The 13663-nt window shown below is 59.8% G+C and overlaps 2 protein-coding genes across 2 annotated transcripts in view; both read right to left on the bottom strand.

Moving 5' to 3' along the window:
• RASGRP2 (RAS guanyl releasing protein 2) overlaps nt 1-272 on the bottom strand; it is a gene marked incomplete at its 3' end in the record, with an annotated part of 12779 nt that extends 12507 nt beyond the window's left edge. Inside the window, 1 exon segment of the mRNA XM_023745637.1 lies at nt 194-272.
• Nucleotides 273-1271: 999 nt separating this feature from the next.
• Nucleotides 1272-12749, bottom strand: PYGM (glycogen phosphorylase, muscle associated). Its single transcript, XM_006104315.3, has 20 exons — nt 12138-12749; nt 11016-11117; nt 10844-10922; nt 10657-10760; nt 10181-10312; nt 8742-8853; nt 8572-8654; nt 8101-8244; nt 7702-7794; nt 7356-7502; nt 7063-7226; nt 6644-6758; nt 6024-6125; nt 5503-5650; nt 4920-4978; nt 4650-4791; nt 4018-4225; nt 2073-2207; nt 1821-1887; nt 1272-1706 (listed from the first exon to the last, which is right to left on the bottom strand). The coding sequence occupies exons 1-20, from the start codon at nt 12378-12380 to the stop codon at nt 1557-1559; spliced, it is 2529 nt and encodes an 842-aa protein (XP_006104377.1). The 5' UTR covers nt 12381-12749; the 3' UTR covers nt 1272-1556.
• Nucleotides 12750-13663: the final 914 nt, after the last annotated feature.

Consider the following 13663-nt stretch of genomic DNA (forward strand, 5'->3'; position numbering starts at 1 on the left):
AGCGGCGGTCAGGCAGACGGCGGGACAGAGGGGGGACTGAACCAAGGGCGCGCTCCCCCAGCCCGGACGCCCCTGTGCCCCCCGCCCCGCCTGGCGTTGGGCAGAGGAAGCCGGGAGGGGCAGGAAGCGGACTGCGGTGGGGAAGGGGCGCCCCGCCCAGCCCCCCGGCCCGGTTCCTGTTTTCGAAACAAACCGTTCCCACGGGGCTGCCCCGACCTGGGGCCGAGCGTCCTCCTGCGGGCAGCGGGGCACGGGCCGGGCGGAGATGGGGGCCCGGGGCACCGGGTCCGGGTGACAGCCCGGGGGAGGGGCTAGAGCAAGATGGGCGCGTTTGGGGAGGAGAGGCCCTGTGGGAGGGAAGGATGAGAGCGCCGCTACCTGGAGACGAGACCTCGCTGTCTGGGGATGTGGGGGGAGCTCCAACTCTCACAGGCGGGACTGGGGCCCCGGAAGCCTGGCTCCCACGGTGCCAGATGGGAAGGGGCAGCGGCGAGCTGCGCGTGGATTCTCCGCAGCTTGGAGACGGAGGCCTGGGCAGGGAGGAACTGGGGAGGGGCAGCCGCAGGCGGTTGGGGTCCCCACCAGCGGGGCCTAGGGGAACCGGTAACCGTTTCCGGACTGTGGGTTCAAACACACTTACTGTGAAACCACCCGCCCCAAAACTGCCTCCCGACGCTGGCCCCTCCCTGACTCAGGGCCGGGGAGTCAGGACCGCCCCACACTTCAACCTGTGAGGCCCGGGAGCAGGCCCTTCCTGCTCCTGTCCCCCCACAGTGGGGTGGGGGCAAGCTTGGCCCAGCGCGGGTCTGTGAATTCCCCCACGCAAACCTCCCCCGACTGTAGCGCAAGCAGAGCACCGGCTTAGAGACCCTTAAAACGCCGCAGTGGGGCGGGGCTGAGGGCGGAGACAAGACAGCACCGGCCTTCGCGGGTCCCTCCCCTCCCCGATTTCACCCCGACTGCGAGGATCCTCCGCAGTCCCCCATCCTCAGCCCAAGTCCCGACTCCCAGCCCCGGGGGGCCCCACCCAGGCGGGCGCCCCGCCCCCGGCCAGCCTGGCAGGCCGCTGACCTAGTATGGACACGGCACTGGGAAGCGGGGCGTGGAGGGTGACGTGGGGAAAGGGGCCGGAGAGTCCCAGGCCCTGCCTCCGTGGGCCGCCCCCTCCTTCCGAGGGGACGCACCTGCGGCGGGTGGGGGAAGCCACGGTGACTGCGCAGCTGCTGCCGTGCCCACCCAGAGCTAAAAATATTTCCCACCAGAGAGAGAAGTAAAGGCGGCTCCCAAGGAGAATCAATTTATTGGGGGGGAAGGAGGGTGTACGGTTGGTCAGACCCATAAATAGGAGGGGCAGGAAGCCCGAAGACAGGATGGGAGCAGTGTCCTCAGCCACAATGGACGGTGTGACCTCGGGCTGGGAGTCAGTGAGAGTTTCAGGAAGAGGCTGAGCATCTAACTCCAGTTCCCCACCCTCTGCGGGAGGAGCTGGGGCTGGCCCAAGGGGTTGCAAACAGACTGGGGTGGGGGGGAGCAGGTTTGGGGTCTGGTCCGGAGGCTCAGACCAGATCATCAGGGGCTGGCAGGGGCTGGCGGGAGGGCTCCACGCCCCAGATCTCCCGGGCGTACTGGGCAATGGTGCGGTCGCTGGAGAACTTGCCGGAGGTGGCTATGTTCCGGATCACCATCCGTGTCCACTCTCTCGGGTTCTACAGGCCAAAAAGGGAACTCTGGGTTCACTCTGCTGGTGGGGTCCCCACCTTCCGCCTCCCCCCAGCCAGGGCCACCAAAGCCCTGCCAGCCCCTGGCCCAGGACCCCTTACCTTGTACAGGGCACTGACTTTCTCCTGGCATTTAATATAGTCTTCATAATCTGCAAAGACTTTAAACCTGGAGGGGAATGGCAGGCAGGAAGCTCCCTGAGGTCAAGGCCGAGCCCATCCTGTCCTGGTGGACTCCTGGGGGCCTGGAGAGTGATGCTGCTTCCCAGGGAGCCCTGCCCCGCTCTCCTAACACACCCATCCCTGCTCAGCCCAGCAGCGCCCCCTGCCAGGCCCCCTGGGCGACGGGCTCACCGGTCGTGGTGCATGAGCATGTTGACAATGTCCTTGAACAGGTCGGGCTGCTTTGGGGAGAAGAAGCCACTGCTCAGCTGCTCGATGACCTGGCGCAGCTCGGGGATTCGGTCGTAGTACTCCTGGGCGTTGTACCTGCAGGGAAGAGCGCAGTCAGCGCCCAGGAGAGGGGTCCTGGCTCTTCCTCCGGAGAAAATCCCAGAAGCCCTAAGGCCCAGGGCCCGCCTGCTCCCACCCTCCCTGCAGCCGCCACTGATTCCTTCCCCGGAGGCCCTCTTCCTTCTGTGCTCAGCTTTTCATCACCTTTTATGGGGATGAGGAAACCGAGGCATGGGGAGGGCAGACAGAAGTGTCACATACCACCCCCATCTCCAGCCAGCGCTGCTCCCAGGAATGCCTTCCCCTCTGCTCTCTCAAGTCCAACCCTCGCCTCACCTTCGGGTCCTGGAGGAGCCTCCAGCGTTCGCCTTTCTGAGGCAGCGCAATCCATCTCTCAGCCACCAGGATTCAAACGCATCCCCAAGGCCAGGCTCCTCTCTTCCCTCCCCTCCCCTCTTCCAACCAGAAACGAAGGCCACCTCCTCAACAGTGTCCCTACTCCCTATCTATCCCCAGCGCTGGTTTGCTGCCCGTGACTCTCCCAGCATTAAGGCGTGAGTCCCCACACGGGCCCCCACCTGCACTTTGCTCCCTCCCGTCCATTCTCCATCCTGCAGCCAAAATTGTCCTTCTGGAGCCTAGTTCTGCACATGTTGCTAGAAATACGTCACGTCTCCCGCCCGGCCCAAGGACCAAGTCTGAACCTGAAGGATCAGGCTTCACAGGGAAATGCCTTTCAATACTTAATGCTAGCTCTCCTAGGCTGTTGGTAGGGGTAAACTGGTACCAACTTTCTGGAAAATAATTTGGCTCCGACATCTCCCCTTCTAGTAATTATCTTAAGGAAATGATCGGCGATGTGGCCAGAGATGTAAAAGGTTGGTCATTACAGTGGTATTTATACCAACAGGGAATATCAACTGTAATGTCTAACTATATGGAGTGGTTAAATAAGTTATGACATGTTCATAGGATGGAACACTCCACAATCATTTAAAATATTTTTGAAGACTATTTCATGACATGGAAAATGCCTCTCCGCTGTTAAATAAGACATCAGGATTCAAAATGACATATAAGTTATTCCTAACTTTCAAAAATTACACAAACAAAAGAAAGAAAAATAAAAGAAAAAAACACACACATATATAAATATACATAGAAAAAGAGAAGTGTGACTTTAAATCTAGGTGATGAAATTATGGATGACAGTTATTTTGTTTTTTTGTGGTTTTGTATTTTTCCATTATTGCTTTTATAAGAAAAAAAATCATATTTTAAAATAAATTTAAAAAACATAATGCCAGGGAAATGTCTCCTCTAAAGAACTGTGTTTCTGGCTATAAGTACAGTTAACTCTTATACTCTTACTAGAGGCCCGATGCATGAAATTCGTGCAAGAGTAGGCATTCCTTCCCCTGGCTGCCGGCACCGGCTTCCCTCTGGCACCCGGGGCCCAGGCTTCCCTCGCAGCCCCGGCTTCTTCCGGAAGGTCGTCCGGTCTAATTAGCATATTACGCTTTTATTATTATATATTTCCCTTTTTGCCGTGGCTACCAGGGAACTAAGAATTTAGTTTACTTCCAATTTCAGAAATAATATGATCTCTTAGGATTGATATAATTTTCTCTTCCTTTTCCTTCAGTCCTGTGTTACTTCTTTCTTTTCCTGTTTCATTAACCTTTTCTTTGGTAAGTTACCTCAGCAGTTTTCCAGAGCTCTGGTGGCATAACTACGACCTTGTGCAGCCTGCTCTAGCCTGTCCATGCCTCTTGCTCCCAGCCCTACCCTACCCTCCAGCAGCCACACCTGGTGCCTCCTGCCCACAGACTCTTGACCCCCATACCCTCTCTGGTCAAGCTTTTCCACGTCCTCCTCCCGCATGCCGAAGATAAAGAAGTTCTCCTCTCCTGCCTCTTCCGCCATCTCCACGTTGGCCCCATCCATAGTGCCAATGGTCAGAGCCCCATTGAGCATGAACTTCATGTTGCCAGTGCCTGAGGCCTCAGTGCCCGCCGTGGAGATCTGCTCAGAGAGGTCAGCGGCCGGGATCACTGTGGGGCAGCAGCAGAACAGGGTCAGCTCTGGGAAGAGTCCCACCCCAGCTGGGTGCTCTCGAGGGAGGCTGGCCCTAGGCATAGCCAGGTTCGAAGCCCCTCCCACCCCAGCCCTCCAGTCTTCAACAACTGAGTCTCCTTCTCAGGCGCCAACCTCTGGATGATTCTTGGACATCTGGGATCTAACCTGGACTCCCCCGGCCCCGCTCCATTGTGTGACGTGACAAACACCAACAAGGCCCATCCCCCCTATAATTTGCCCATGCTGCCAGGGAGCTCAGGGGACATCCTCATGGTTTAATTACTGCCCTCTCCAGATTCTTCTTTAGAGTGCAAGTACCTCAGGAAGAGGTAACGAATACCTCTTCCAGGCACCAAACTAATCAGAGCCTCCCTAGGGTTCCCGGCGGTGGCACCCCACCTTTCTCGGCCAGCGAGACTCTGTAGTTCTCCAGAAAGATCACTCGGAGCCTGTCTCCCACCACCGGGTCATGGTTGACCACATCCCCAATGGACGTGATGAGTTTGATGATCATCTTGGCCATGTGGTACCCAGGGGCAGCCTGTGGGGGCGCAGTCTGGAGTCAGCTCCATGGCCGAACCCCCTACCCCCATCCTGTAACACAGCCAAGGCTGACCTCAACCCAGATATCAAAAGACCAGAACCATGGTCTGTGGCCCAGCTTCTCACCTTCCCTCCGATCATCACCGTTCGAGGCACAACAAACTTATTGGGCTCCTTCTTGATGCCTGTGGAGAAAGAGGGATGAAGTGGGCCAGGTTTCCCCTCTGGGTAGTAGCTCCTGACAGTCCCCATCAGCCAAGGCCCACGCTGGGAGGAAGTAGGCCTGGACTTGAGCAATCACTTGCTGTGTGACCTCAGATCGGTCCCTTCCCCCTCTCTGAGCCTCAGTTTGCCCATTTGTAAAATGGGGATAATTCCACGTCCCAAGAGCTGTCCCGAGGCCAAAGGAGATGTTGTCTAGGAAGCATGCGGTACGCTGGGAGGTACTGGAGCAGTGGTTCTCAACCTTCTGGCCCTTTAAATACAGTTCCTCATGTTGTGACCCAACCATAACATTATTTTCGTTGCTACTTCATAACTGTAATGTTGCTACTGTTATGAATCGTCATGTAAATATCTGATATGCAGGATGGTCTTAAGTGACCCCTGTGAAAGGGTAGTTCAACCGCCAAAGGGGTCGCGACCCACAGGTTGAGAACCGCTGTCCTGGAGGGAGAGCCGGGAGACAGAGCGGGGCCCTGCAGCTCACGGTTGTAAAGGGTGATGATGTGGAGGCAGTTGAGGAGCTGGCGTTTGTATTCATGAATCCGCTTCACCTGGACGTCGAAGAGTGAGTTGGGGTTGATCCGGACTTTGTATTCGTTCTCGAGATATGCAGAGAACTTCAGCTTGTTTTCCTGGAGGCAGGGGAGGGGGGAGCTCACCGATGGGCCTCAGCCTTGGGAGGTCCGACAGTCTCATTTCCCAGGAGGTGGAGGACAGAGGGCCACCTCATCCACGCCTGCACCAGGGCAGACATTGCTAATCAATGTCAGCACTCTTCCAGCGAGGGCCGCCGATGCTTTCCTACCACGGACTTCATGCAACTTCTACCAGTGGCCTGCGGTTGCAGGAGAGCTGACCATTGGCCTTCCTGACTTGGACGGCTGGCCCTCCAGCACGGAAGGACCTCTGCTCCCAGCCTGGCACTGCGGCGGGCCTGGCCTAAGGGGGCGGGCCTATAGGGGGCGGGCCTACAAGGGGGCGGTCCCAGGTTGCAATGCTCCCCACCTGCTTCACTTTGGCCACATCCCGGATAAAGGTTTCGTCGTCCACATAGGAGAGCAGTTTGCGCAGCTGGTCCAGATCCGAGATGTAATCCTCCCCGATGCGCTGCGGGAAGATGGCTCTGGGTCAGGCTCACTCCCCTCCTCGTCCTCCTTACGGGGGGGGCGGGGGGTCCCTTTCCAGGTCAGACAAGCCCCATCCATGCAGACAGCTCCTCCCTCTCCAGCTTCCCGGCGGTCTGTCAACGTCCATCTTCCTCCCCTCCTGACCCTGAGCTGACCCAGCAGGCCTTCCCCCTGGCCTGTTCCTCACACAGGCAATGACTCTCGTTCCTGCTCCCAATCTCTGTCCCCTGCAGATGTGACCCATTGGTGACCCCTCCAGTAGACTGTAAACTCCAGGTGACCTTCACAGCCAGGGCCTCTCCGGCCCTGAGGACTTCCTCATGCAAGTAAGAAAGTGGTTCCTCTCCTGCCTGTGCATGCAAGGCTTGGGGAACAAAATGCAACAAGGATTTCCGCCCCGCGCTGGACACCCCACAGTCACCCACCTACATGACCACACCCCGCTGATCCCTGCAGGAGCCCATGCTGACCCTTACTGGCCACACAGCGACCTCTCACCTCAGCAATGACCTCTGCCAGCCCAGGGTTACACATAACCAGCCAGCGCCGAGGGGTGATACCATTGGTCTTGTTCTGGAACTTATGAGGCTCCAGCTCATAGAAGTCCTTGAAGCTGCAGAATGGAGTGTGTATGTCGGGGGGTGGGGTGGGGGGGCGGTCACCACTCACTCCTGTGGGATGAAGGCCTCCTTCTGGGTCCCTATCCTGGTTTCTTGATGAAAGAGGCCTGGGGGTTTGAGGTGCTGCTGTGTGCGAGAGAGGGCCATCTGGGGTCAGGGCTGTGGGAGCTTGTTAGAGCGATGCTACCCATGGGAGGGCCAGCTGTGCTGCGCAGTGAGGGGCGGGCCTACAAATGGGCGTGTCTATGAGTGGGCGGGCCTATAAGTGGGCGGGCCCAGCGGAGGGTCGGGTCTCACATGGTCTTCTTGAGGATCTCGGAGTGGATGCGAGCCACACCATTGACGGCGTGAGACCCGGTGATGCACAGGTGGGCCATGTTGATGCGCTTCACCGCGCCCTCCTCCACAAGGGACATGCGCCGCAGCCGGTCTACATCCCCTGGGAACGCGGCTGCCACCCGCTGTGCCAGGAGAGCCCAGAGCTAGGACCAGATGCGGGAACCCAGCCCCAGCCCCTACCCTCAGAGCTATGCCCAGAGCTCCCCCCTCTGGGTCCCAGGCCCCGCGCTGCCCACACCTCCTCCGCTCACATTCAGGAAGCGCTGGTTGATCTCATAGATGATCTGGAGATGCCGGGGCAGCAGCGTCTCCAAGAGGTGCACGGGCCAGCGCTCCAGGGCCTCGGGCAGGACCGTGTGGTTGGTGTAGGCGCAGGTCTTCACCGTCACTTCCCATGCCTGGCAGAGGAGTGAAGACCCAGGATCCCCGGGCCTCAGCCCTAGGGTCTCCACACACACTGTGCAGCCGGGAGCCCGGCCCTGCCACCCTCCGGGCCTCACACTGCCATCTGTTCACTCACATCTTTCCACCCCCCGGACTGGAAAGGGGACCCTGAGGCAGAGGGCCAGGCGGGGGCGGAAGGGCCCTGAAGCCCACCTTGTCCCAGTCCAGCCGCTCCAGGTCCACCAGAATCCTCATCAGCTCGGGGATGGCCAGGGAGGGGTGGGTGTCATTGAGCTGGATGGCCACCTGTTGGGAGGGGGGGCAGGCAGGGAGTCAGGCTGGGCTCCAAACCTTTGCCCCGTCAGAGTCCCCAGCAGAGCGCTAGGCTAGGGCTGAGCTGGAGGCGAGGCTCTCAGGGAGCAGCCGTGGGGCAGGAGCAGCCGAAGCCCAGATCATGTGCCTATTGATCGAGGACCCAGAGCACAATGCCCTCACATACACCCCCAGCCACCAGCCTCCATTCCCCTCTATACAATGGGGCAGGCTGAGGCTGGAGGGGAGATGGCGGCACACGTCACAGCAGGTGGAGAGGGCGCCTCCCTGCGCCGGTACCTTATCCGGGAAAGCATCGAAGCTGGTGCGCACGGGGTCACGGCAGCCGAACTTGGAGGACTTGAAGCGGCGGATGATGTCCTGGAGCGTAGCAGCCACCACAAAGTACTCCTGCTTCAGCCGCAGCTCCTTCCCCTCAAAGAACTGGGGACGGTGGAAGGCAGAGGGGAGTCAAGGTGCCGAGGGAGGCCTACCAGACTGTGGGTGTGGTCAGGAGAGCCCCACAGACACCCAGTCCCTGAGTCCTGACCTGCCCCGTCTCCAGGACCCCGGGTCTTCCCCACCAAGAAGTAGTCATGGGGGCAGTGCCCACCCTAACCGCTGCCCCAGGACTCAGGCATCCTCCCACTTAACCGGGGCGGGGTGGGGGGGGAGTGACAAACAGGACACAGCCAGCAATATGTCCTGGATGTGACAAGGGCACCAGAGAAAGGCCCTCCCCTCTCCTGCCCAGCCCAGGGGGAGACCTACATTGTCGTTGGGGTACAGGACACGAGAGATGTTCTCAGCCAGGTTGCGGTCAAGAACAGCCTGGATGTAGCCACCAATGTTGACTGGAGGACAAAAGTGGGGACAAGGTCAGGCTCGGGCCAAGCAGGGGTTGGAGTGGGCGGGGGCTGCTCGCTAGCGGCTGAACTCACAGTCCTTGAGGTTGAAGTCATTGGGGGCCTTGGCAGACCACAGGCGCATGGTGTTGACGACGTTGTTGCGGTAGCCAGGCACGGGCGTGTCGTAAGGCATGGCCAACACCACCTGCGCGCACAGCGGGGATGAGGAGCTGGGCGTTCGCTGTGTCTCACCGTGAGGCCCTGAGAGCTGGGACTCCAGGCTTTGTCCCTGCACTGCGCCGACTCCCAACCCCAGAGTCTAGTCCCAACGATGGGCAACCTCCAGCCAGCCCTCAACGTTGCTCTCTGGGCCTCATTCACAAAGAGAGGACACCCCCAGCGTCCCTTATACCCCCGGCTCTGCCTGGCCGGGTGTTGTAAGGATTATGGGAGGAAGAGGCAGGGAGAGCCCAGCGCCCAAGGTGGGGCTCTGCTGGTGGCCACTGCAGTGATGGCGACGCGCTGGCCCGCCTGGCCTGAGCACAACCTCGAGGACACTGGACGCATGAAAGGGCTGGGAGATCCCGGGGCCCGACTCGAGGAGTCAGAGGCCAAGGCCATCCAAGGAGCTTATGCCTGGTTGACCACAGTGACTGCTGCTGGCCCCACCTCCCACAATTAGCAAGCACCAATGATTGGCCCTGGCCGGTGTGGCGCAGTCAGTAGGAGCATTGTCCTGTACACCAAAGGGTCCCGGGTTCGATTCCCGGTCAGTGATTTCTGCCAATAACTGCCTACCACTGTGGGGCTGGTGGCACATCCACTCCTCCCTCCCAACACTAAGGAGCCTGCTGGGAGCCAGGCGGGAGCTGTAGCTCTGAGGAAGGGACAGGCCGTCCCAGCAGCAGACAGCCGGGTGCACCCCAGCCCCTGCTGCTCCTGTGTGGACAGCAGAACGCATGCCCGAGTCTGAAGGCCTAGAGGTCCCTGTGCAGCCATCTGGGGGCCGAGGCCCTGCGGCCACAGCAAGAGGCCTGACTGAGCTGGAGCTCAGACACTGGTTTGGCTTTAGGGCTTCCTTTCACTTGCTATTGACCTTGAACAAGTCCATCCCCCTCGCAAGGCTTTCATTTTCTCCCCTCCTCCCCTTTCTGGCCTGTTGTTTTGCTCCCGGTCAAGCCCCCAGTTCAGATGTGCGAGGGCATCAAGTCACCATGATTATTCTCTGATGGATGGAGCGGGTGAGAAGGAGCAAGCCAGCGGAGGGACACTGGTGGGACAGGGCAGCCTCGCTCCTCCTCCCCGGCTCTGCTCCGGGCCTGGCTCCCTGGTGACCCTACTGTCTCCAGCCTCTTCTGGCTCCGGCTGTGTGGCCGCGATTAAGTCACTTAACCTCTCTGAGCCTTGGTGTCCTCCATTGTAAAATAGCAGTGGGTCCAGTGGCCTCCAGGTCCTTCCCCTCTGTCCCCTAGGAGCCTCCTCCTCCCCTTCTCCCTTGCCGAGTCCTCCCCATTCCCTGGCTTTGTCTTCACCTGTGTGTCCACCCACTTGACCCCCTGGCTGGTGTGTTCCACTCGGCCGTAGAAGTGCACGGGCAGCGTGAACTCCGGCCGGGCCTTCTCCCAGGGGTTGCCGTAGCGAAGCCAGTCATCAGCCTCCTCCATCTGAGCACAGGGCAGATCAGGGGAGAAAGGGAGGCAGTGTCAGACCCAGACTCACCCCATGGAGGGCAGTGGGAGGGAGGCGCAGGAGCAGTGGCCCTCGTGTGGCCCAGACAGGGTGTACGTTAAGGGCTCTGGGTGCATGTGCATGAGAGCTTAAGAGGTACCACGGGTGTGAACCACCTGCTTCAGGAGTGACCAGCTGGCTTTGGGGTCATGGCAGAGGAACAAGGGTGTTTTTCATCAAGACTGGGTTCAGTTCTGGTCTATCCAGAGATGGATGACCGATTGGGGGTCCCCTCCGTCACTACTTGGTCCCCACAAAGTCAGGGCCAAAGGCTGCTCACCTGCCAGCCCCCGCAGATCTTCTGGTTAAAAATCCCAAACTCGTAGCGGATCCCGTAACCATAGGCAGCCAGGCCCAGTGTTGCCATGGAGTCCAGAAAGCAGGCTAGGGGGGTGTAGGGAGGGGAGGGTCAGGGACCCGGCACAAAACATCCTGTGCCCGCCCGCCCCCTGCGACCCTCCGCTTACCTGCCAGCCGGCCCAAGCCCCCGTTGCCCAGCCCTGCGTCTTCCTCGATTTCCTCCAGCTCCTCCATGTCCAGGCCCAGCTAGAGGGGGCAGGGTGTGGCCGCAGTCAGGGCCAAGGGCCCGCAGGGGCATCCCCCAAACCCTAGGTTGGCCCCACCCCCCACCTTCCCGACCTGGTAAACAGCCTCATCGCAGGCGTTCTCCAAGGCCAGGTTCACCATGGTGTTCTGCAGTGTCCGGCCCATGTAGAACTCCAGGGACAGGTAGTAGATCCTCTGCCCGAGACACAGACGCAAGGGGGAGGCGGTCAGGGCTGCCAACCAACGCTCAGGTGGGCCCCGCGGGCCTACACCTCTCGCCCCTCCTGCCCCGCTCCTAGGTCCCAGCGTGTCCCAGCCCTGCCTCCATTTTCCTTCTTCCCATTTCAGGCTTTGAGACCCAACAGGTGAGGTTCTGATCCCAGCATGTCCTCTGACTCTGGGCACATCTCTGAACCCGTTTCCTCATCTGGAAAAGGGGGCTGGCCACATCGCCCTCGGTTATCCAGGAGCTTGGGAGAGGTGCGAACCCCTTCCATCCCACACCAGCCTCCCAGCAGCCCAGCAGGGAGTCGGGACACAGAGAAACACTTCCAAGTGCTCCCGACAGGGGAAAGCCCGAGCCCAGCGAAAGTCCTTTGCTCAAGGTCACACAGTGACTCATGGCCTTGCAGTGCTCAGCTCCCCGTGGCCCTCAAGCCTCAGTCCTAGCGAGGGACCGAGAGGCCCCAGGATCCAGGATGGTGCCTGGTCTCCTGGGACCCCTCTCTGCCCCACCCACCTGCCCCTCCCCCACCCATTTCCAGAAGCATCGGGTGGCTGACATTTACCACTGACCCCAAAAGACACTTGATCCCATTGCCCCAACTACCCCAGCTGTCACCACCTGCTACCCAGCACCACACACACACACACACACACACACACACACACGCATGCACACACACACACGTTCTTTCAGGTCCCACCCAGGCCTCGGGGGTCTTCCTGTTCCCCACCCCCAGTAGTCCCTCCACTCGGAGTGGGTGCTGGGCCTTTGCAACCGGCCCACCTGACTTGAACCCCCGGACCTGCTTCTGCTGCGTTTCTCCCCCTGGGTTGCCCAGCACCCCCTGCACCTAGGACCCCTGCATCCTCCAACCTCAGGAAACTGCTACAGAAAACGGACCCCAGGAAGGGGCTGCCACTTGGTCAAGTTCTCCCAGCCCCGGCAGGGCCCCCAGCCCATCCCCCTGCCCGGGCTGCCCCAAGCAGCACCTTGGGGTCCTTCTCATAGTAGTGCTGCTGCGTGCGGATCCAGCGGCCCACGAGGTGGTCGCGGACAGTGTGGGCCAGCGCGAAGTAGTAGTCCCGAGGGGTGGCCACGTTGCGGTCCTTGACGAGGGTGAAGTGCAGGTGCCGGTTGAAGTTCTTCTTCAGGTCCGTCACATTCTCCACGCCGGCCAGGCCGCGCACACTGATTTGCTTTCTCTTCTCCTGGTCTGTCAGGGGCCGGGACATGGCTGCGGGAGGGTGGGCCTAACTGACCGGTGGATCGGTGGACAGGCGGCCTCAGTGGTGCCTCCAGCCAGGGAGTGGAAATCCCCAGGAGCCTGCTGATTTAAAGCCAGCCTCTGGGCAGCATGCCCCGCCTCCCCCCAGGATGGGAGGGTCTTGGCCTGACAGCTCAGGAGCTATTTTGGGGGTGAGGGGAGGAGAAGAGAGCCGGCAGGGAGAACAGGCCCAGCTCCATAAGGGGCCAGGCCAGGCCAGGCTCAGCCTGGCTCATTCACAGCCCTGTGCTGACCCACTTCCTCCAGGCCTCGCACACTGGGGTCTCTGTCTTGCCTTCCGCAGGGTCAGAAACAAGATGCAGCCGGCGAGTGCTGGCTCGAGAGGCCCGAGGTTCGCCTGGAGCCCAGGGGCTGTGACCTTGGGTTAAGAGGTTGCCTGGATCTGGTCCTTTTCCTGGGTTATAGATGAAGGGTGGGGCTGGATTGTGGGCTGTCAATCAGGAGAGTCTGAGGGGGCTGTCAAGTGGGCACATGTCAGGAGGCCTAGCCTTCATGAGCAGCATGGTTTGCTTTATTTATTAATTATTATTATTATTATTATTATTTTAAATGCCCTTGACTGGAATTGAACCCAGGACCCTTCAGTCCACAGGCTGATGGTCTAATCCAATGAGCCAAACCAGTTAGGGCCAGCCTGGTCTGCTTTAGACATTTACCCAAAGAGACTGCAAGCCACAGGCTGAATGACCTCTGGTCAAGCTTCCACAGTGGCCACACTGGGGGGCTATTGTTATCTGCACTCTGGTGGGAAGGCCACACATTGTGGCAAAAGGGGACAAGGCCCCCTTCCCCACCTCAGGCTGAAGGGCCAGGAGTTGAGAGTCAGTGTGCCCCAAACAGAAGAGGTGCAGCTAGCAGAGGACACTGGTGTCTCAAGAAAAGGGAGATGAGGACCCCGAGTTTCAGGGGGTGGTATGGGGGATGTCACCCGAGGCAGGGCCACTATCCCCATCCCACACCCACCCCCACCCAAGCTGATCTCCCCCTGTTGCTGTCTCTCAAGGAGCTCTGAAGTGACCTTTCGAGAATGGTCAGATTACAGGCCAACTTTGCCTAGGGGCCAACAGCCTGGAGCAGGGGCCCCTGGGAACTGTAGTCCTGTGGGCCCATAGGGGTAGGAGAAACTGAAGCATACTACCTCCCACCCCCCACCCCCCCCCTAATATTGGCCGATGGTATTAGGTCTTCCTGTGATGCAGCTGCCAGGTAATTGGAGGCCTTCTCCCACTC

Source organism: Myotis lucifugus, unplaced genomic scaffold (genome assembly GCF_000147115.1).
Source record: "Myotis lucifugus unplaced genomic scaffold, Myoluc2.0 scaffold_562, whole genome shotgun sequence".
Taxonomy (NCBI): Eukaryota; Metazoa; Chordata; class Mammalia; order Chiroptera; family Vespertilionidae; genus Myotis; species Myotis lucifugus.